General features: G+C 40.3%; 2 protein-coding genes across 2 annotated transcripts in view; one reads left to right on the top strand and one right to left on the bottom strand.

Annotated features, from left to right (window-relative positions):
* Positions 1 to 9,293: 9,293 nt before the first annotated feature.
* snx18a (sorting nexin 18a) lies at positions 9,294 to 16,517 on the bottom strand. Its single transcript, XM_072432523.1, has 2 exons — positions 14,940 to 16,517; positions 9,294 to 10,275 (listed from the first exon to the last, which is right to left on the bottom strand). The coding sequence occupies exons 1-2, from the start codon at positions 16,471 to 16,473 to the stop codon at positions 10,022 to 10,024; spliced, it is 1,788 nt and encodes a 595-aa protein (XP_072288624.1). The 5' UTR covers positions 16,474 to 16,517; the 3' UTR covers positions 9,294 to 10,021.
* Positions 16,518 to 17,511: 994 nt separating this feature from the next.
* arl15a (ADP-ribosylation factor-like 15a) overlaps positions 17,512 to 24,094 on the top strand; it is a 62,993-nt gene continuing 56,410 nt past the window's right edge. Inside the window, exon 1 of the mRNA XM_072432525.1 lies at positions 17,512 to 17,873. Within this exon, the coding sequence (XP_072288626.1) occupies positions 17,862 to 17,873 (12 nt within the window). The 5' untranslated portion in view covers positions 17,512 to 17,861. The remainder of the gene's footprint in view (positions 17,874 to 24,094) is intronic.

Here is a 24,094-nt window from a genome sequence, read left to right as displayed (position 1 = left end):
TTCCTGTCACATGTTTTTATTTCATGATTTAGTTGAAATGTTGAATGCTTCACTGAACCACTTAAGGTGGTTTACATTCTTCCTAAAATAATAATAGCAAATAAAATGAATCATTATTTGTTTTTATTCTTTTATCTGAATGGTACTGGAGGTGTTATCTGGTGCAACCATCCGCACTTGAAGCTTGTCTGCTAAATGACTTAAGGTCTAGTAATGAGCGGTGAGCTTCAGTTGTGGAGTCACATGTGGACTGCAAACTTCACACTGTGATGCTTTGGTACAAATGGGAAACTAAATTGCAGAAGCTATTTACACAAGTTGTAAAAATTAACACTATGGCCCAAATATCACTTGTATTAATAATATTTAGCATGTCACGTGTAGCCACATTTCATAGCAGTTGTTTCTAGTGATAACAATTCACTCATCCCCTTTGGTACCGCTATTTACTATTAATTAATTAGGCCCGAGCGCCACAAGCTGGCGAGACGCCTATTAATCTCGTAAGGCCATGCGAAGCACGGCTGCGAAAGTGCGCACGTAGTGCGCACAAAATCGAGCGCAAGGCGCTCGCCCACTTCCAAACACTCACTAACGCACTCCTCCACTCACGCACACCCCGTGCATACTAATCAGTAGTAGGAAAATGGAACTTTACCGTTGTAAACGGGCGAAACCCATGCAAAAGTACGCACTAAACGAGCACTTTAAATTGGGATGACGACCGCGTAAAGCACTCATTTGCGCTAAGTAGCTCACGAATACGTTCCCCATCTCTTGCATGTTCCGTGCATATAAGCATGTAATGCAAAAATTGAACATTTTAACTGTATAGAGGGCCAAAAACACAAAGTGGGCGGAGCCCACTCAAAATTAACGAAAGTACCCGTCAGTGACCAGGGACCCACACCACGAGGTAGGAAAGCGCGAGCGCTTTCCGAAAATGTATAGTTTATGATATTTGAAAAATGGGAAACATTGTTTTCGCATCGGAATATTATTCTTTCTTTCTTTCTTCTTCTTCTTCTTCTTCTCGGGACGAACCCCCCTATTTTTCACCCAGTGAACATTGACGAAAAGTCACAAAAATTAGCACACCTTTAAAAATCGTGCCTCTCTACATTCTGGCCTTTTTCTAAAATTAAAAAAATTGGCGCGTCAGCGCCCCCAAATGTACCAAAAATGCATTGAGAGATAGGAAATGACCCAAAAAAAATCTGATCGTAGAATCATGAAATTTGGCGCAGAGGTAGATGGTGACAAGAGAAGTAAAAAATATTATTACGGCAACGCCGTCCGCCCAACCAAATGTCGGCCATATTGCTTCAAAAATGGCTAAACATGACTTTGGAGTTTTTCCACACGTCGTACTTTTACGAACTCCTCCCAGGGCGTTGGCTCTAAAAAGCTGAAATTTGGTGAAAATGCTACTGAGGAGTGGGACATCAAAAGTTATCCAAATTTCATTGATACCTGTCACAGCCTCTGTGCGGCGAAGCCGCAAACTGTAGCAAGAATTTCAGAAATCTCCCAAATTTAACATTTCTGCCGTTTGCGCAGATAAAGTCCGAATTGTGTCAAATTAGAATCAGTTGTTAAACTCTTTGCCCTAAACCTACTTGAAGTGAAATAAATTAATTTGGAGCCACAGCGCCCCCTACAGATTTTATATGGAGGTTAAATATTTAGTTTTGCGAAATTATATGAAATTTGACACACAACTCAATTTTGGCATCCCCATCAAAAAAGTCAATGAGACCCATGTCATAATTGTTATGGCGTTGCCGTAACGATGACCGAAACCTTCCATGTTATTCCAATGGGGAAATCGCCAGAACATGTTTACACTTTAGACTTTCACGAACTCCTCTTAGGGCGTTAGACATATTAACCTGAAATTTGGTGAGACTCGTCTTCAGGGGTGGACCATCAAAAGTTATCCACATTTTTATTCTAAGAGTCACGGTGTCTGTGCGGCAAAGCCGCACATTTTGCCAAGAATTCAAATTAAAATAGCTTTTTGATGGTAAAACAAAGGGGAGAAGATGTGACCGCGTCACAGATTCAGCAGTAGATGTAATAAAAGGACAATTGGGGCGCGTTAGCACCCCCTCCTCTTGCGGCGTGGCGGCGGCGTGGCGAGGACCGATCATTGCCGCTTGCGGCTATATTTTACTCTTTATTATCTTTTTCTATATTATTTGCATGTCCATGACTTAAATTGTGCAACTTAAAAAAAAAAATAGTGCTGTTTTTTTTAAGTTGCACAGTTGGTCAGTGTTAGCATGAAACCGGGATGAGAGAAGGGAGTACATGCAGCAAATTGTCAGAGCAGGGACTCAAACTCACGATGCAGAGCAAGTTACAGGTCAAGTCTGCGGATGAATCCCAGTTTCATTGTGTTTTTGGTCAATAAAACATATGTAATTGAATACATGCAACATAAATAAGTAACTTATTTATGTTATGATTTGCTGGTCCCCCCCAGTTACATGCACCTTTAAGCAAAGCACACTTGGCATTTGGCTGATAAAACATCTTGATCTGCCAAAAGCTGAAGGAAGGAAAGCAATGGCGGCAGAACTTGCAGCAGTTTTTTATTTTACTTCATCATTTGAGCAACAGGCTTTCAACACCAGCTTGTTACATTTGAACTGGCTCTGTGGTATTTTACATGCCTTGTTTGTTTTTTATGAAGTGACTAAATAATACCATAACCACTTTGGTTGTTTTTTTAAAAAGCAACATTTGTTTCACTGTAATGTGTAATAGCAGCTCAAAGTGATTTAATGAACCAAGTGGGATTATTCAAACCCTTGTTAAAGCCGAGGAGCTGTGAGCAAGTGCCACCCTGGCTTTTGTCTAAGAGATTCCCATTGTTCACAGTCCTCTGCCATTATTAGATACCATCTAATGATCATGATCACTTTTTACTCTCACATCTAATTACATCTTTACCCAGACTGGTTATACTTTATAGACTGTAGTTGAAGTCACATTTAACAAAAAGCAGGGTTTGGTATTTGTCAATTGTTAAATTATTGCTTGATATTGTTGCTAGTAAAATTATAACAGTAATACTAACAGAATTCACCATTATGATGTGATAACTCATACATTTCAGTTTGCAGCCACAGAGGACTTTCGTTGAATGGTACAGTATAGATGATTTTTTTTTAAATTAAAAACAGCTTTAACTTTTCTTTGAATTAAATTGTTTACATTTATAGCAATAGCATTTCTACTGAATTTCCATGGCTACTCATTTTGAGAAGTACCTTTTGCACTTGACGTCTCTGAGTAACAGGCATGTGATACTTGCAGCCAGAGACTGCCATGAGGTAAGCTGCATCCGGTCAGCATTTTCTTCTCTGTCAGTTCTCCATGTTGCTAGAATTAGACAATGTTCCTAGATTTACACATAATGCAACCAGAACCACTCACCCGTATGACTTCACATCCTATTAGTCATGATTTAATTTGCGTATGCTATTTCAGTACAGAAAGTTTCTCAAATGCTATTTCCTAAAATGCGAGTCTCGTCTCTGGCATGACATACAGGCAAAACCTCAAAATCTCTGAGCCCCCAAACACACAAAGGCTGCTGGAGACAACACTGCACTGGGTGGTCTTGTTGAAGGCATGATATTTAAACAGACATGCTGAAACCGCTCAAACCACAATCGTTTGGGGCTTAGATGGCACAGTCTTTATCTAAAATGTTGAATAATAAAAAGGAAGCTAATTACATTCTTAACTTCCACTTTTTAGTTTTAGGAAGGCAGGTCAGGCTTGTACCTTATGAAACAGCAACTTACAACAAACTATGCTGCAGTGTATATAACCTATTCATAAAACCTGTGAAACCTATGTTTGTCTAAAGATCAAATCTTATACATTTTACACCAAGTGGAGAATTTATTTGGTTTAGTTTTTTTGTTTAATTAGTTTAATGCCATACTGCAGAACATTCCTGGCATAGGAGATGGTGTCTGACACCCCCCCTCCACCTGAAATGTTACTAGTGACACTTTAAGTCACAGTTGTCTGTCATTTTCAATCAGGGATTATCCACATATTTAAACTGCATTTTAAACTATGCATTTTTAAAGAGCACTCTCTTTTGGACAATTTGAACTCTTATGTATCACAATTTATTGCTTTAACATTGGTATCTAATGATAATAGTCCAATTTACCACGGTGCATTCCTGATGGTCTGTTAACGGCTGTTTTAAGAGTCCTCCTCTTCTGCTGTGTGGTTTAAGTGTCATTTGAGGTCATGTGTGTATTTTGACTTTATGAGCGGTCAGCAGTCCATGATACATTTGTGGTGGCAATGATGCATTTAGTCGCTGGGGTCAGTTGTGTTCAGTGGTTAAGCACAAAACATCAGTCAAGTCAAGTAGATAGGCCTATTCCATAAGTTAAAGTAAATGTGATAGTTAGAGAAAAAGTAGTAAAAAGTACAGTCATTTGTTATGGTACTTAGTAGTAGTAGTAGTGCAGATAATACAGTCAAGCACAGATTCTGACTACTTCTACAGTATACACCAGACTGACAGCTTATGAAACACAAGTGGAGGCAAATATTGCTTGTAATCAATAAATCAATCAAATAATTGTAATCAAAGCTACAAAAGTAATCTTTGATATGGTCCATTTGGGGGAGGGGAGAATGCAGTGTCCCACATAGACAAAACTGTGTGCTTGTGTTGGAGTGCAGCCAGAGAGGAGGAGGGCAGTCAGCACTTTTCAGACAACATGAATGAGGCCCAACCAGAGAGAGCGAGCTTCCTGTGTGCGCTGTAAAAACAAAAATCGCCAAAGAACGCACACAACTCCTAGATTCTTGAACATTCTCACAGCTTTGTGACATTATGAAATATATGAAAATCAGAAAATAAACCTGTTTACATTGTCAGTTAAAGGTTGAATGGACGATTTTTTTTGGCCCAAATCTGAGTCTTATTTCCTTGTGGCGTGGACTGCCGATTAGTCCTGCCACGTGTAGCAGTATAGCCTGCAGGCGGGCTCTACTACTGATTAGACTTTCTATTGGCTGACGGTGACGTCAACCACTTTTAAAAGTGCTTCCGTCCTTACCTTGCGCCCTCTGACCTCGCGCTCTTACTTCCGGGTTCCCGGTGTTTACGCCGCGCACGCCACTCTCAGGTAGTATTAAACATTCAGATGTGAGAACGTTAGCGTTCTTTAACGCTGATTGTAACTTTAGTGCTTGCTGCCATGGGTCGTGCACTCTGTGTGCCGTCCGTTATGGCGGCTAACGGGCGTGCTATTGTTTACAGTCTGTCCAGTCCTCCGGCGCACTTATCCAGCTGCAGATCTGAGCCATGGAGCTAGGGTGCACTGTCACCGCCTTGCCTTGCTCTCTTGTTGCCTTGTTGCCTTGTTGCCTTCTTGCCCTGCAGTTGTGTCTTTCCTGCTTTACGTGACTGTTCTACACCGTTCCAAACTATTTGTGAATGACCTGAGCGTCGGACAATGAACTATGCGTAAATTAACTTATTGACCATGTACAAATAAACATTTATTTTTGCTAACCTCAAGTCTCTGCCTATCAACAACGAACCTACGTGCCTTATATTTAGCTTGGCGTTGTTGGCTTTTAGAAAACATGAGATGGTTTAGTCTGGTTTAGCCACTATGGACAAGAAGGGCTAAGCTAAACGACCCTCGGAATACCACACACGTATCAATCATAAAACGCACCTATGGCTCACCTGCAGCCGCGTGCGGTTCGTCCACACGTTTCCGCGTGTCTAAGCGCATTGATCTATCATAATATAGTTCCCTCAGTGTACGGGACAAAATGAAGACGGAGAAAGACAGTTCGAGCTGACTCAGAAGGGACGGAAATCTACGGGAGACGAGAAATGCGATGTGATCCGTCGCGCTAATAAACAAACGCATGTGTGTGTTGTATCAGTCCGCAGGGGGGAGTGCGCATGCGCACTTCCGCCTGCGTTCTCAAATCGCCGAAAAAATCGTTCATTATGCCTTTAACTAAATGTGTTTGGCAATATGGTGGCAATAGGCTAATGGTAAAATATAAACTATAATTTTGACTAAATATGAATACAATTGTGGACAGAGCTAGCAGTGCAAATAGATTAGGTGTTATTGACATAAGTGATCTAAAGTGACAGGTGTTATGAACAGTTCGACAATGGAGTGGAAGAAACAGTTCTTGTGGCAAGATGTTCTGGTTCTGACAGAAGCCTCCAAGCCGAGGTGGGGACGAGTTTGTTTACAGGAAGAAAAGCAAAGGAGAAAGTGCACAGCCTTATGGAGATCTTGTACTGATAGTCCAAGTATCCGAGACATTCTTCCCCAGTTGCACGCACTGCCTGGGGTCATTAAGTTCTGTGATCTGGGGCTTCTTGGGGAAAAGAACTATGGTAGACGACTTGAAGCAGACTGGGACATGATACGAGGAAAGGAAAGTGTTAGAAATGTCTTGTGTGGTAGTGGATAAGAGTGTTGCACATGTGTGATTGCTACGACCGCAACGGCATGGATTCCAGCTCTTGACCATTTACTGAACATCTACACTCCCGCTCTCTTCCCCTTTCGTGCTACAACTGCTCTGTCGAATAAAACCTTGGGCCAGGAAAACCTTTGGGGGAAAAAATGAAATGCCTGTGAAAATGGGAATCAGCTCATGTGTGGAAGGACATCATCCAGGTCATCTGGGTCATCTGACCCCCACAAAGCTTCTAACGGCCTGGATGGTGTCTTTCCACATGTTTTGTTTCTCTTTAACAAATTACTCCGAAGTTTTCCAAACTATCTAATCTCCAAGCTGCTTTTAAGCATGACGTTTACAGATAAGGATGTAACATTGGAAGGAATGTTGCAGCTAACTTTAACTATCTGTAAAATGGAGAAATGCCTTTGCTATCAGCATGGGACCGACTTTGAAAATAACACCTTGCAGTTTTAGTGAAATAACATTGTAATTTGTTATTTTCATCTGTAATAGTTTGCTTACCAGTCAAACATGTTATCTATCTACTAACTATAAGTGACTTTCTGCTGGAACATGCAGGCAAAGCAATAACATCTCCATCGAGACAAGCAGGTCGAGGACCTTGCACCATAAAAGATACATATTGTAACAATTAGTGGAATGTAATGTACGCAGCCTGGTAACAGTAGCACTACAATATTTAGCGATAAAATAAACAAACCCATATATTTTTATGAAATTGAAATATACATAACTTCCCCGGAGGTCACATTCACCCATGCATCTATTGGTGCCACACGTTGTAGGATATTGATTTCACATGGAACCACCTACAGGCCTCTCTCATGTGTCTAACACTTGACGCTAAATAAACTGATGATGTAAGGCAGAACTAATGTTTGCTGGCCGGATGGGGCTGGTCTGGGACACTTCCTCTGGGCAGAGGCAGGGTACAGTCTGTGCCCCAGTGATGTCATAGGCCCGTTTGACTGAACGCAGTAGTTTTGTGATTTATTATGGCCAAATCGAATATATGTAAAGAGATGCTAATAATGGGGAAATTACAGTATGTGATTAGAACAGAACAGTTGTATTTCATGAAATGGAAGACCCTTATCAACTAGCTAGAATATATTAATAATTGAGTAAATAAGCTTTTATGGTCTAAATGACAATAGATCAAGTAACCTGAAGGAGTTCAAGAGGTTTTTATGACAAATATGTAAACTGTATAAGGGTGCGTTCACACCTGCACATTCACCACATCAACATTGGATTAAACCCAAAACTAAATCTGAACTAGATTAAGATTAAATAAGGACTAAAACATGACCAAAACCAAGTCCATATCAGGACTTAAACTCAATGTAGTACCAAATAACAAAGTGTGAACGCACCATAATAGTCAGTTTGTTTATGGATTTACTTGAGCTCCTTTTAGTCTTGCAGATTGGTGTCCAGTTATAATCAGACAAAGACAAAGAACATAAAGAGCAACCTGACCGAATTCCCCTTGTGAGCGGGCAGTGTGAGAGGTCTGGGAGTCAGGAGCAGATCAGCCCTCTTTGGCCTGGTTCAGTTCTATGGTCCGGTTCACTTCAAAGGCTCAGGTCTAAGCGGAACCAGATGAATCCTGAGCTCTTTCTGCACAAATCTGCTGAGTCCACCCAAACGCCTCACATTCCTCACAAGAGACAAAACAGAGCCGGCAGCAAGTACATGAGTAAGAACATTTTAACTACAGGAACTTCTGTGAAAAAGAGTTGTTAAATTAAAATGTTATACTAGTTATACTAGCATGTTGAGACCTTACTAAAGTCACAAACTTACATATCACAGTGACCACTAGGGTACATTGTTTTGGTACTACACGGGGCATGATGTTAAGCATTATTAACGGCATACACAGTACATTTCTCACATTGAGAGGATGTGGCGACACGCTTTACAACTAAATAACAACTTCAATATACAGAACCCTTAAAGTGCATTTGTTTTTCCATCCGTTACTTTGTTTGATGGGATAGAACGGTAAATATTTATTGCAATTCTACATCAGTCAAACGTTAAGGAAAACGTAAATTACATGGATATAGGGAGCGCTATATTCTGCTTTATCCATGTCATCAGTGCACAAGATTCAATCCAAAATGCAGGGAGAAAGTACACACCAGGGGCAAGTTTTTCTGACAGTTTAAACATTCATTTATTATTCCCTATAGAAAACCTTAATTTGCCAAATCATAACTACAGTATTTTATGTAATGAAGATACGCTTTTACTGTTTTTTTTACTTTCTACTTTTTCTTCTACATGTCTCATCTACTGCCCATGTCCAACCAGGAAGCAAATTAAACTTTCAACTGTCAAGCTAGGGAAAACAAGAAATGTCTAAAATCTCTTTCATCAAAACAACAAAGAACATCTTGAGTTACATGCATGAAAGGACTACCCAAAATGGAGCACCCATTTCCCTGGGCCTTGGCACTTGCACCAGAGAAAGTGAGGGAGCATTCAGGTAAAAATTGCAGAACTGAATGAATGGTTCATGAAGCTATGATCTCTCCATCTTCTCTACAGCTCTATGGCAGCAGAGTGGAGGCTGGCAGTTAGATGCATGTTCACAGAGAGAGGCGTCATCTCTCTTAAGAGTCTGGCTGCCCCGCACTGCTCAGTCAGCACATCTGTGAACCCAGCATGACACGTGCAACACCTCTGGGATTATGATGTGTTCTTTTAAAGGGGACACGGGCTCCCAGCTCTATGTGTCATGACATGAATGGAAACATAATACAAACATATTTTAGAGATAAATGAATTTATTTTGACACCCTGTGATAGCAGGTTAACATCTATAAAACTTTAATAAAAGATCTCTTCTTCTGTAAACCATTACAAGACATCATTTATTGTCTAATCAGTGTCTTTTGAGTCTTTATCCCTGTTTCCCAAGAAAGTCACGCTATGTGCTTGAAATCAATACCTGCTAAAATTGCACAAACTGTCATAACTTCAACGCACTGTATGCTAAAACAGAAATAATAGTATTTTGTAAAACAAATACAATATATGTTAAAATGGTATATACGGTTATTTAGTAGACAAAAACAAACTGACAGCATTGTCAGAAGGCACCGCGTGACCCGGGCAGGGGTTGCTTGGCGAGCTGACTGTAAACAAAGAGAACATAACCTGGCACTCCTCGGCATGGACTTCCCAGAAGGCAGTGTGGTAGCCACAGGAGCTGTTCCTTCAATTGCCAAAACAGAGTTAAAGGCTAATACCTGGGATGTACAAAAGGACAATACATGACAGCAGCAGGCCTCGGCAAGTATTAAAATGACTGGACACAATCTAAGCACCTTCATCATTACAGGATTTCAAACTTTGTCAGGTTGGGTAACTTCAATCACATTCCATCAATGAAATGGCCCAGACGTTTGTATCAGTCCCCATTATAGGCACATTTGATTGTCGTTTCCCCTACAGGTCTGTATGTCTTCACACCGGACAGATGGTGGAATGTCTGTTAAGCATTGTCATACTTTTGCAAAGCCTCTTCTAACTTGCTGGTGATTTTCTGAAAAAAAGTGATCTGCTGTTGGAGGTGGTGTTGCATCTGGGCCTTGAAGTCCCGGACTCGGATTTGGTGGAAATGCTGAATCTCGGCCAGTGTAGCGCAGGAGATGATGTTGCAGCGTTCATTGATGCCTTCAGCCTGAGAGTGGTCCATCTTCCCCTCCTCGACGTGTTTCTGACTCTCCTTCACTTTGGTCAAGGCTCCTGAAGGGAAAGAAAATCATCAAAACCAAAGTCAAAGTAGGTCTTAATCCTCAACATTCTATTACACACATCACATTAAAAAACAGCTTGAGTTCAGAAATAGGCTGCTGCCAACTAACTGCAGTGCTGATTCCTTGTACTAAGACGAACACACATAGATCTCCAACCATTCAATATAGTACACTGCCACAGAAAAACAAGTCACACGCTCTGACACTGCCTTTAGCTTTTATTACAGCACACATCCGCAGTGGCATTTTTTGCATAAGCTTCTACAATGTCAAAAGATTTATTTCCACCCAGTGTTTCATCATTTTTTCATCAAGATCTTGTATTGATGATGGAGAGAGTGATCACTGCACAAAGCCTTCTCCAGCTCACTCCAAAGATTCTCACTGGGGTTCAGATATGTGGTACATTAGTTTATGCTTCTCCTCAATTGCAGAAACTAATCTACAATGCGTTTTATGATTGATCCTTCTCAAACATACCGACATCTTTTCCATGATCATGGGATTTGTCTTTCCACAGCTGAAAGACAATCACCCATTTGGGAATTTCCCAATAGTACCAATTTGCTTCGTTGAATCCAGCTGCCAACTTTTTTTGGACAAGCAGTGTAAATATAACAGCAGTGTTCCATTTTGATCTAAAAATTAAATCTTGACCAAAACGTCTAGGAACTCTCTGCACACCCAAACCCCCTGAGAATCCAAATCAGGCCTGTGTCCAATGTTTTAGGCTGGTCCCAGGTTAAAAATACTGTGCCTATTACATTATGTGCTTGTTGTGCACATTGAGAGGAAGTTCAATATTTTGTCTTGGCTTTCAGACAGTTTCATAATGCAGTTTGCAGTTTTAGTTCTAAAAATTGTTCCATTACGTGACTTGTAATTTACCACTGAGGGAACAAGAAGCGGTTTAGGTAGAATGGCTTTGAATTGTATATTATATAGTACATGATTGCAATTACAATGGAAGAAACCGAGGTTGTTCATCGTCTCTCCTAATGACATCAGAATGATTGGAATTTCAGCATTGCCAGGAACTGCTACCTCTGCCGTCATAGAGCTGGGGTTTGTGGCATTTCCAACAACAAGGGTGTGTGACCGAAACTTTCCAGACACAGCGAGAACGAGGATCAAGTTTTGTATGTTTTAGCGAAAATGCTCAAATGTGCAAACACCAGTACTTGCTCCTCCGGCTTCATGTGATGTTCAGCAAATAAAGTGTAGCCAAAGGATATGCTGCAAGTGTAACGGCAAACAGTAAGATCCTCCAGCATTCAAATTGTGTTTCCCCAACTCAGCATGGTTCAGTACATAGGCCCAGGTCCAAACTGTTAAATATTCTCCCCCCTTTTAGGCATTTATTTAAAGAAAAAACCCTTATATAATATTTGTGATTGTCAAACAGTAACGGGGAAAAAAAGTGTTCAGACATGGGCCCATATGTACTGGTCTTATATCCTTTTGGGGTTGAGCTGTATGTTGTAAAAGAAGTGAAACATGGTCTGATACAGCAATGCATCACAGTGACAGACCACAGAAGTTCCTGCAGTTTGAGGAAATTGTGTTTTCAGTGTTTTCAACTCAAATTTCTATCGACGCATCTATTTGCACTGTTGGATGCAGTACCATGCCAGTCCTAAGACGTTTTGAAAAAGGTCCATAACTGGCCATATACAAAATCTTTCCCATTATTATTTAAATATCTCAAATAGTTGTGGATCAAAGACAAGATGTACAAACAGTAATCAACTAATTAAAAAGGTGAAATGTCTTTCTCTAAATCTTTTAACATGGACATAAAATGTGCTTGTAAATGTCTTGGTTGAGCTTCAAGCCCAGCACTTGAAAAAATGTGAAAGGACCATAAAATTAAGAATAAAAGACCAGAAGTATCACTTTATATACCCTTGCTTGGGAGATTACACGAGAAGTTTTTGTCTCTTTTTGAGCTCATTTTTTAATGAACTTGAAACAATAATAACAACATAAGTAGGCCAAGTATCATTACAATTGTGATACCTTATAAATTCAAGATCCCACTCTTAGTAGCAATAAAATGAGAGATGACAAAACTCTTAGCTCTGGCCTTTTAGACTTTGCATAGGAATGAGGTGTAATTTGACTAAACAAAAGTGTGACCAAAGTTATTCCTCTACTTTGGTTTGTGGTTGACTAACGCTTACACTTGCAAAAAGGTGTTTAAGAAAGAAGAGGTACAGAAACTGTGAAAATCCATGAGTTCACAAATGCCAGGCTTCAAGGTGCATTGCAGGTTCACGGTCTTTTGTAATGTGCATTAAAAAACCTCACTAAACAGACCAAGGAGTTCTAATTGTTGTCATAGAAACTAAACAAGGAAGGCAGGGGTTCAATTGTGTTTGTGGTGGCAGTGTCAGCAACGCGGTCATTTTCACAGCTGCTGCTGCCTGCATTATACCGTTTTATTTTCATATCCACTGCATAATTATAGAGTTAATGTTTCATACATACAAATGGAAGAAAATGGAATTTGAACAAGGATATATTCCCTGCCAATTATAATGGCACCTTTTATTATCTTCAGCTCTTACTAATTTTTATTGCCAATCTTCTGCCATAATTATTAAAATAATGGCACAAATAGCAACAAATGAATACTTCATTTATTAGTTAAAATACATTCAGCAGTAGGAGGATAAATGGCATTTTTCCAGACAAAGCCAAAAGTATTTTTCAATTAATAGACGGATAAAAAGGTTGGGCCAGTAATGACAATCAGTTTAAAACCCTTTCTAAAAAATAAAAAAATAAAGAAGCAGGTCTTAAGCCATGTTTCCACTGGTTCGCTTTACAGCAGATTGGGAAAGTTCAAAAGTTTGTTTATTTATTTGGTCAGGACAGTGCATGTTGATGAACATACATGACATACACACTGTAAACGCGCCGGATTGTAGCCATTGCAGCCCGCATTGAGTCAATGGTCGAGCTCATTGGTCAGTTTAGCCGTTAGCATCTAGGTAAATCCAGCGGCTCTAGGGCCACGAACATGCACAACATACTGCTCTCCTCCAGCGCGAGCGCATGCTAGGAGGCTGATGATTTCCTATACCATTCCTGGAAGTAAATAGTCAAAAAGTGTGATGAAGAATCAAGGACCACTGTGAATATAAAGTTATGGCAGTGACCAGAGAGGGAGAGAGTCGTATTGCCCGGCATAGTTAGCAGAGGTGGCAGAGTGCCTGCTGGGATCACTGAATGTGGTGCTTATGCAATGCCTACTTATGCAACACATATCCACTGCACATCACTAACCTGAACCACCACTACCAGTCGTTAGCAAACCAGCCCATCATTCAAGTCTATGCAGCTACAACTTCTGCTCCGAGAGAGATGAGTGAGTGACAGACGGGCCCTACAGTGACCTACACCCGGCTGAGAGCAGAGTCAGCAGATCTCTGTAAACACTTCACTTGGTTTAGACTTTATTCTGGTAAAGAACAGAAAAACTTAAGCTAAATAGACCCAATAAATCTTAACATTCATATAATGGTTTGCACTGCTACACAAGTAGCCAAAATATTTTTTAGTTTTAACATTGCAGTAAGTAACCTAATTTCTAGTCTGCACAAACTGCTGACTCGTTTGAGCGTTGAGTTAATAATAAAATGCACAGATGGCCACAGGACTATTCATCATAATAGAAGAATTGTCCTACATGTTACTGGCCGCCCTGGCTTTTGTGTGACTCAAAGCAAAGCAGTCAAGCAAAGTGGTTTCATCTTGAACCCACATGTCACCTGACTGGTCTGTAAGCTAAAGGCTTGATCACAACAAACAGTGTATGTCAGTCAAAGTGAATGAAACCAGGTGACCAGACAGCTGTCAAGAGAAAAAAAATATTGCCACTATAATGGATTTATAGTGTACAGAATTAAAATATATATAACTAGTAGGATATTGACATGCAAACAAAAATAAATAAAGATCAATTGAGCTATTGTACTGCATTGTTTAAGGAAACTAATTTAAATGGTTGTTGTGTAAATCTTACGACTTAAAGGCACGACTTTTAAGTCCCCGTTTCCGCCAGTCCTACGTGGTCCTACTCTACTTTACCCTGGGAACGTTTCCATTAGGCTCTCTTAACTAGTACCAGATACTTTTTTAGTATGTGTGATCCAGGAAATTCAGACTCTCTTCTACGGCATCACTACAGAAACACTGAGAACAAAGTTTTACTAAATATTATTTCACAGTCGGGTTAAAGAACAGATTATTTGGTTATAGTTAGGGCTTCGGGAAGGGTTTGCTAACCTGCACTAGGGAATAAAAATGGCATTTTTCATCCATTGATTACCATAGAGGGGAATCAAGCAGCACATAATTTCCCAGAACACCTTGCAGCGCTGGACCCCGGTTCAAGGGGAGCCTTACATTTTTAGGTGGAGGTTCCGAAACCTTACTATTCTAACTATTATGGAGATGTTGACTTGCCTGGAACAACACAGCATGAAATCAGGTGACCCGACCAAACCAAATATGTGTGTTTGGGCAATAACCTGTAATTGGATAAAAAATGTGACCGGAACATTCCAGGCAAAGCAACATTTTCAAACCCTCGACCAGAAAACTTGCATAGAAAAACAAACGATTAAAGGTGCACTAATACTTTACCTTTTTGAACATGGATGATGTCTGGATAATTTGCCAAGTGTCCTTGGTAAAGAGCCAACAAATCCATAATGGGGTCGAGGTCCTTGTTCGGCTGTTCTGCAAAATACTCTCCAATGGACTCGTAAGAGTCACCAGTGAAGGAGATGGCCTGGTTGAGCCTGGATGAGTACGACTGCTGATCCATTTCAAAAGCCTGGCTCAGCACCTTGAATGACAAGCCCACTCTCTGATACTCCTTCTTGAAACCACTAATCTGCTTGCGTGCAAACTCATTGACCGTTGCGTTGAGCTGCAAGGTGCTATCGTCCATGCGTCTGGTGAAAGTTTTGAAACCATCAATTTTACTTTCCACTTCTTGAAAGTCTAGCGGCGCGGCTGGTGTGCTGATGGTGAGGAAAAAGTTAGCCCCGACCATTTCATCTTTCTCTGCCTTCCTCTTACCCTGCTTCCATGCCTTCTCATCCGCGCCGTTACAGGTAAGAAAGTGCTGAAAAACGTCACAGCGTGCCAACACAGGGTGGCTGGTCATATGGTTCATCCACCACATAAGACCCTTCTGCCTCTTGGAGATAAAGTCCTCCTCAAAACGCCCCGTGGCTTGTTTCTCTGGGATGTGGGGCACCGAGATCACAGGGAACTTCTCCACCAAGCGCGCATAGAGCCAGTCAAAGTGCTTGTATCTTCTATTCACTTGGGTTTGCGTGTGGGTAGGGGTGAGCTTATAGGAAATATAGCTCTTCATACCTTTGAACTTGGTTTGCTTTGTGGGATCGGCAATAGCACAGGAAAATGGGTAGGGATTTTCCTGCCACTCTGGCCCATACTGCCCCATCACCACACAAATCTTATCACCATCTTTCACAAACCCAGACGCCTCTCCCAGCACAAATGCCTCCCCTCCTGACTTGACAAAGGTGGAGAACCTGTTGAGATTCCTACTGACAGTGGCCGAGCCTTTGCCCTGCGCGTTCCCCCGGTGCGCGGTGGTGGAGAGACTGTACGTGGACGAGCCGTTGCCCTCATAGTCCCGGTATCTCCCCACGGTGCCCGGCTCGTCCGCCACGGTGGAGCTGTCATCCCAGTCGTCGTCCCAGTCGTCGTCGCTGCCCTGGCTCTGCTGGTTGTAGCCGGGCTGCTGCTGCTGCTGCTGCTGCTGCTGCTGCTGCTGAGGGGGCGCCGCAAACGGGCTGAAAGCTGGAGGATTCGGTGGGGAAAAGTTGTCGGCTTTATTCGGAGCCTTCGACGAGGGGTCAGCGCCACCGGGGGTCGGGACGTTGGCGTAGCGGGAGTCCGGCTGCGTCTCGCCAGATGTGTTGCAGCTGCTGTTGTTGTTGTGCGCGGAGGTGGCGTCGGCTCTCAGGATCTCTACGTAGGACGCGGGGAACAGTCCTCTCTCGCCTTTGCCGTTCACGCCTTCGAACCAGCCGTCAATGTCGTGCTCGCTGTACAAAGTTACGATCTCGCTCTCTCTCACCGACACCTCGCCCGGGTTTTCCGAGTTGAAGTCGTAGAGCGCCCTGGCTCGGAGCGCCATGATGCACCGCAGCTGGAGGAGGGCACCGCGGGGGCTTGTGGCGGCGGAGGCTGGCGAGCGCAGTCCCAAACTCCACCTCAAACTCGCGGCCGTTAACTTTATCAGCCGCGTTGTAAAATCCGGTGGTTCGGTGTCTCAAATGCGAGGGACAGGCGAACTCGCGGTGGTTTCAATCCAGGGACCGCAGCGGCGTGGTGGTGATATAGAGGTATTTTCTCCACAGCGCAGACTCCTCCGTTTAGGACGCGAGAGCGACGCTGACGCTGTGCGCGCGCTGCGCCGCAACAGCGCGTCATCAGGGCCAGGGATCGAGGGCGGAGCCACAACAGAGACACGCCCAGCAGAGGAACACGCGCGCGTTACACACATGGATCTGTTATATTATTATGGATCTGTTATATTATTATGGATGTATTGGTGTCACATTATAGAGCCATGCCGAGCATCAGTACACACTGATTTACCACTGTATTGATTGAATACAAGCAGAAAGACTCGATTTAAGCATCCAACTTCCCAGCTTGGTGTTCTAAATGTGATTCTATCGGTGCACTGCAGCCGTTTGTGAAGATAATGTTAATCTATGATGCATGCAAAATAGTTTCAGGTACAATTATTTTCACATTGTCAAGAGCTGTTAGGGGCAGCGGCAGATGCGTTTTGTTAGTAAATACTGCCCCCTGGTGGCATTTTCAAGACAATCAATGTACATAATATATTTTTATTATAGAGCGTTTACTGTTTTTTTTTATTAAACATACATTAAAAATACCATCAAAATAATTTAATGGGATCCTTGCACAATATTTTCAACACACCCACCAAGAATCTGGACAAATGCAATGTGTAAATAGTAATTGCGGTACATCAAAACGTGTATGACGTGTTGTTCCCATAGCGATAGAAGTTACGCCACCATATGCCTGTGCCAGGAGTCTATTAAAATCATCGATCTTTTAAAATATCCTGTGCAAACAAAAATAGCCTCCATGTGTTTGGTCATGTGACACGTTACGTTCGGGAAGCAACGTGCGTGACGTAGGTTTGTGGGCTTCGCCTGTTTCCTCAAACCGAATACTCGTCTGATTTGTGTGATAAAATTGCAAGAGTGCCGGTGGGCGAGGTGCCTTACAAATAAGAACAACACATACCTTACCGTCTGCATTGCCTGAACAAAGAGGACTTTAGTGAGATCTGTGCGAGTATCGAAGAAGACGGTTACACTTATTCTGCCAAACATCTAAAGACTGTTTTTATTTCGCTGTGCCTTTCGAAAGGCGGGGAATACAAAGCAACGAGGCATCAAAATCATTACTTTTGGGGTTCTACGAGGCAAAACGGGATTACTCTTGGCACATCGTGTAGCTGTGGCTGGTTTGTCATAGTACATGGATTATCTGGTAAGTAAATGCACCAAAATGGGGAATGCTTTGTCGATGAAGTTCTTAGTTGTAATCGTCCTCTCGTGATAAACAGGTTTGCTAAAGGGCTCAACTTTGTTTGCTGTTAATAATGTGCACGAATGTAGTGAAATGAGTAGAACTGGTTGACCCAGACCCTGATCTGTCTGACCGCGTTAGAAACTTGAGAAGAAAAAGCCCCTGAGGTCCTGCTGGTAGGTATGGGACATGGATCTATTATATTATTGGTATGGGACATGGATCTATTATATTATTGGTATGGGACATGGGTCTATTATATTATCGTATGGGACATGGATCTATTATATTATTGGTATGGGACATGGGTCTATTATATTATCGCATGGGACATGGATCTATTATATTATCGTATGGGACATGGATCTATTATATTATCGGTATGGGACCTGGATCTATTATATTATCATATGGGACATGGATCTATTATATTATCGTATGGGACATGGATCTATTACATTATCGTATGGGACATGGATCTATTATATTATTGGTATGGGACATGGATCTATTATATTATTGGTATGGGACATGGGTCTATTATATTATCGGTATGGGACATGGATCTATTATATTATCGTATGGGACATGGATCTATTATATTATCGTATGGGACATGGATCTATTATATTATTGGTATGGGGCATGGGTCTATTATATTATCGCATGGGACATGGATCTATTATATTATCGTATGGGACATGGATCTATTATATTATCGTATGGGACATGGATCTATTATATTATTGGTATGGGACATGGATCTATTATATTATCATATGGGACATGGATCTATTATATTATCGTATGGGACATGGATCTATTACATTATCGGTATGGGACATGGATCTATTATATTATCGGTATGGGACATGGATCTATTATATTATTGTATGGGACATGGATCTATTGGATCTATTATATTATCGTATGGGACATGGATCTATTATATTATCGTATGGGACATGGATCTATTATATTATCGTATGGGACATGGATCTATTGGATCTATTATATTATCGTATGGGACATGGATCTATTATATTATCGTATGGGACATGGATCTATTATATTATCGTATGGGACATGGATCTATTATATTATCGTATGGGACATGGATCTATTATATTATCGTATGGGACATGGATCTATTATATTATCGTATGGGACATGGATCTATTATATTATCGTATGGGACATGGATCTATTGGATCTATTATATTATCCTATGGGACATGGATCTATTATATTATCGTATGGGACATGGATCTATTGGATCTATTATATTATCGTATGGGACATGGGTCTGTTATATTATTGGTATGGGACATGGATCTGTTATATTATCGTATGGGACATGGATCTATTATATTATCGTATGGGACATGGGTCTGTTATATTATTGGTATGGGACATGGATCTATTATATTATCGTATGGGACATGGATCTATTATATTATCGGTATGGGACCTGGATCTATTATATTATCGTATGGGACATGGATCTATTATATTATCGTATGGGACATGGATCTATTATATTATTGGTATGGGACATGGGTCTATTATATTATCGCATGGGACATGGATCTATTATATTATCGTATGGGACATGGATCTATTATATTATCGTATGGGACATGGATCTATTATATTATTGGTATGGGACATGGATCTATTATATTATCATATGGGACATGGATCTATTATATTATCGTATGGGACATGGATCTATTACATTATCGGTATGGGACATGGATCTATTATATTATCGGTATGGGACATGGATCTATTATATTATTGTATGGGACATGGATCTATTGGATCTATTATATTATCGTATGGGACATGGATCTATTATATTATCGTATGGGACATGGATCTATTATATTATCGTATGGGACATGGATCTATTGGATCTATTATATTATCGTATGGGACATGGATCTATTATATTATCGTATGGGACATGGATCTATTATATTATCGTATGGGACATGGATCTATTATATTATCGTATGGGACATGGATCTATTGGATCTATTATATTATCCTATGGGACATGGATCTATTATATTATCGTATGGGACATGGATCTATTGGATCTATTATATTATCGTATGGGACATGGGTCTGTTATATTATTGGTATGGGACATGGATCTGTTATATTATCGTATGGGACATGGATCTATTATATTATCGTATGGGACATGGGTCTGTTATATTATTGGTATGGGACATGGATCTGTTATATTATCGTATGGGACATGGATCTATTATATTATCGTATGGGACATGGGTCTGTTATATTATTGGTATGGGACATGGATCTATTATATTATCGTATGGGACATGGATCTATTATATTATCGTATGGGACATGGATCTATTATATTATCGTATGGGACATGGGTCTGTTATATTATCGGTATGGGACATGGATCTATTATATTATCGGTATGAGACATGGATCTATTATATTATCGTATGGGACATGGATCTATTATATTATCGGTATGGGACATGGGTCTGTTGTATTATCGGTATGGGACATGGATCTATTATATTATCGGTATGAGACATGGATCTATTATATTATCGTATGGGACATGGATCTATTATATTATCGTATGGGACATGGATCTATTATATTATCGTATCAGACATGGATCTATTATATTATCGTATGGGACATGGATCTATTATATTATCGTATGGGACATGGATCTATTATATTATCGTATGGGACATGGATCTATTATATTATCGTATGGGACATGGATCTATTATATTATGGTATGGGACATGGATCTATTATATTATCGTATGGGACATGGATCTATTATATTATCGTATGGGACATGGATCTATTATATTATTGGTATGGGACATGGGTCTATTATATTATCGTATGGGACATGGATCTATTATATTATCGCATGGGACATGGATCTATTATATTATCGTATGGGACATGGATCTATTATATTATCGTATGGGACATGGATCTATTATATTATCGTATGGGACATGGATCTATTATATTATCGTATGGGACATGGATCTATTATATTATCGTATGGGACATGGGTCTGTTATATTATCGGTATGGGACATGGATCTATTATATTATCGGTATGAGACATGGATCTATTATATTATCGTATGGGACATGGGTCTGTTATATTATTGGTATGGGACATGGATCTGTTATATTATCGTATGGGACATGGATCTATTATATTATCGTATGGGACATGGATCTATTATATTATCGTATGGGACATGGATCTATTATATTATCGTATGGGACATGGATCTATTATATTATCGTATGGGACATGGATCTATTATATTATCGTATGGGACATGGGTCTGTTATATTATCGGTATGGGACATGGATCTATTATATTATCGGTATGAGACATGGATCTATTATATTATCGTATGGGACATGGATCTATTATATTATCGGTATGGGACATGGGTCTGTTGTATTATCGGTATGGGACATGGATCTATTATATTATCGGTATGAGACATGGATCTATTATATTATTGTATGGGACATGGATCTATTATATTATCGTATGGGACATGGATCTATTATATTATCGTATCAGACATGGATCTATTATATTATGGTATGGGACATGGATCTATTATATTATCGTATGGGACATGGATCTATTATATTATCGTATGGGACATGGATCTATTATATTATCGTATGGGACATGGATCTATTATATTATGGTATGGGACATGGATCTATTATATTATCGTATGGGACATGGATCTATTATATTATCGTATGGGACATGGATCTATTATATTATTGATATGGGACATGGGTCTATTATATTATCGTATGGGACATGGATCTATTATATTATCGTATGGGACATGGATCTATTATATTATCGTATGGGACATGGATCTATTATATTATCGTATGGGACATGGATCTATTATATTATTGGTATGGGACATGGGTCTATTATATTATCGTATGGGACATGGATCTATTATATTATCGTATGGGACATGGATCTATTATATTATCGTATGGGACATGGATCTATTATATTATCGTATGGGACATGGATCTATTATATTATCGTATGGGACATGGATCTATTATATTATCGTATGGGACATGGATCTATTATATTATCGTATGGGACATGGATCTTTTATATTATCGTATGGGAGAAGGTTGCTATGCTACTCATTCTTTTTTTAAGCACTTTAAAGCACCAGCATAACTTACACTTATTTTACATGAGACACAGTGCGCTAAATCTACTTTAATGAGCTTTTAACCTGGCTAACCCTTTTCAAAGTGCATGCATCATGCATATTTGAGTAAACCTGTATTGTCCTGCATTGCCCTGTTTTCACCTACCCCCTATCCCCGCCCAGTTCCCCTGTAAGTAGTTGTGATTGTTTGTGATAGCGATTTACGGTTCTCAAATGTCACATAACCACTGCATAAAAACATAAAAAATGCATGAAAGACAATTCGCTGCTTGTTCTAGTAAAATTGCACAATGAAGTAGTTAATGATCTAATTTCTGTTATTAAGTTGTCTTAAACTAATATTGCAGTTTTCTACGAACATACGTTCATAAGTAAAATTATGATCCACGCATGTTACAGTTCCATAATAAATACCTGAAATAGCATTGTAGAGAATTAAATAATTAACTTATATAGCTCATTACTGAATAACTACTTAAGCGTTTCATTTAGCCATGTATGCATTGAATTGCATTTTTCAATATTGTACACAAGGTTTTCTGGCATTATCCTACTTTAAGGTAATTGTATCAAGCATAAATTATTTGCAATATTATTTTTATAGTAATGTTTTCTCTAACTATATATTGCAGAAACATACAAATATCATCTATTAAGAATTGCTGGGTTTCAGATGACATCACAACATTTATAGGTCAATATCATTTATTACAGATGGGGACAGCTAAAATGACTGTTAAAATATAGATTTTGATTGAGTCACTGCATTTATCTTGGATATTTTCTGGCAAAGTACAATGTAATCAACAGGAAAAACTGGCTCTTGCGAGAATCGGAAAACCACCAATAAACTTTTATTATTATAAATATATATATTTGGTTGGTGGTGTTATGATTTATATTGTATTGTATTTTGTGTACAGTAGGAGCAATGCCTGTGGATGCTGCGAGAATAGTCCAGCAACAATGAGAGGAAAGCTGTGACTGAGGCTTACAATGGGAATTTATGAAGTGAAAGGAACTAAACTTCTTTGACCTTATTGCTAATTCTCATGAGCGCACAGTGTTATCAGGCTGTTTATCACACACCTCCAAGATGTAAAAGGACTTTGAACTTACGCTTGATTATAGGACATTCTTTTCAAAGTCCTATCCAGACCAATTTTGACCACCCTGTTTTGACCAATCGCATACAGCTTAAGCGTGGGGCCAGTTGTGGGTCTGTGAACTGTGAGCTGTGCACTTGGCTGTTTTCAGAGGTCAAGACTCCTTCCTGCTGTGCTACACAGATTTCATATATATGTATTACAGTTTTTTACAATTGAATAAACACAATTTTGATTGTTTTGTTTTAATTAGAAAAACCCTACACACAAACCCAATTAGCAAAACACCTTAGCTCCTTTGCAAAATGAAACACTCTTATCGAAACCATATTTTTTTACAATATGAAACACACACGTTGTCATCCATCCATCCATCTTCTGCCGCTTTATCCGGGGCCGGGTCGCGGGGGCAGCAGTCTGAGCAGGGACTCCCAGACTTCCTTCTCCCCAGACACTTCCTCTAACTCCTCCGGGGGGATCCCGAGGCGTTCCCAGGCCAGCCGAGAGACATAGTCTCTCCAGCGTGTCCTGGGTCTTCCCCGGGGCCTTCAGGCATGTCCTCCGGGGACATGCCTGAAACACCTCCCGAGGGAGGCGCCCAGGAGGCATCCGGAACAGATGCCCGAGCCACCTCAGCTGGCTCCTCTCGACGTGGAGGAGCAGCAGCTCTACTCCGAGCTCCCCCCGTGTGGCCGAGCTCCTCACCTTATCTCTAAGGGAGCGCCCAGCCACACGGCGGAGGAAACTCATTTCGACCGCTTGTATTCGCGATCTTGTTCTTTCGGTCACTACCCAAAGCTCATGACCATA

This window comes from Eucyclogobius newberryi, unplaced genomic scaffold, assembly GCF_026437365.1.
Source record: "Eucyclogobius newberryi isolate DKJ021-1_F unplaced genomic scaffold, fEucNew1.0.hap1 SCAF_6, whole genome shotgun sequence".
NCBI classification, from domain to species: Eukaryota; Metazoa; Chordata; class Actinopteri; order Gobiiformes; family Gobiidae; genus Eucyclogobius; species Eucyclogobius newberryi.
This window is presented reverse-complemented; position numbering and strand designations above follow the sequence as displayed.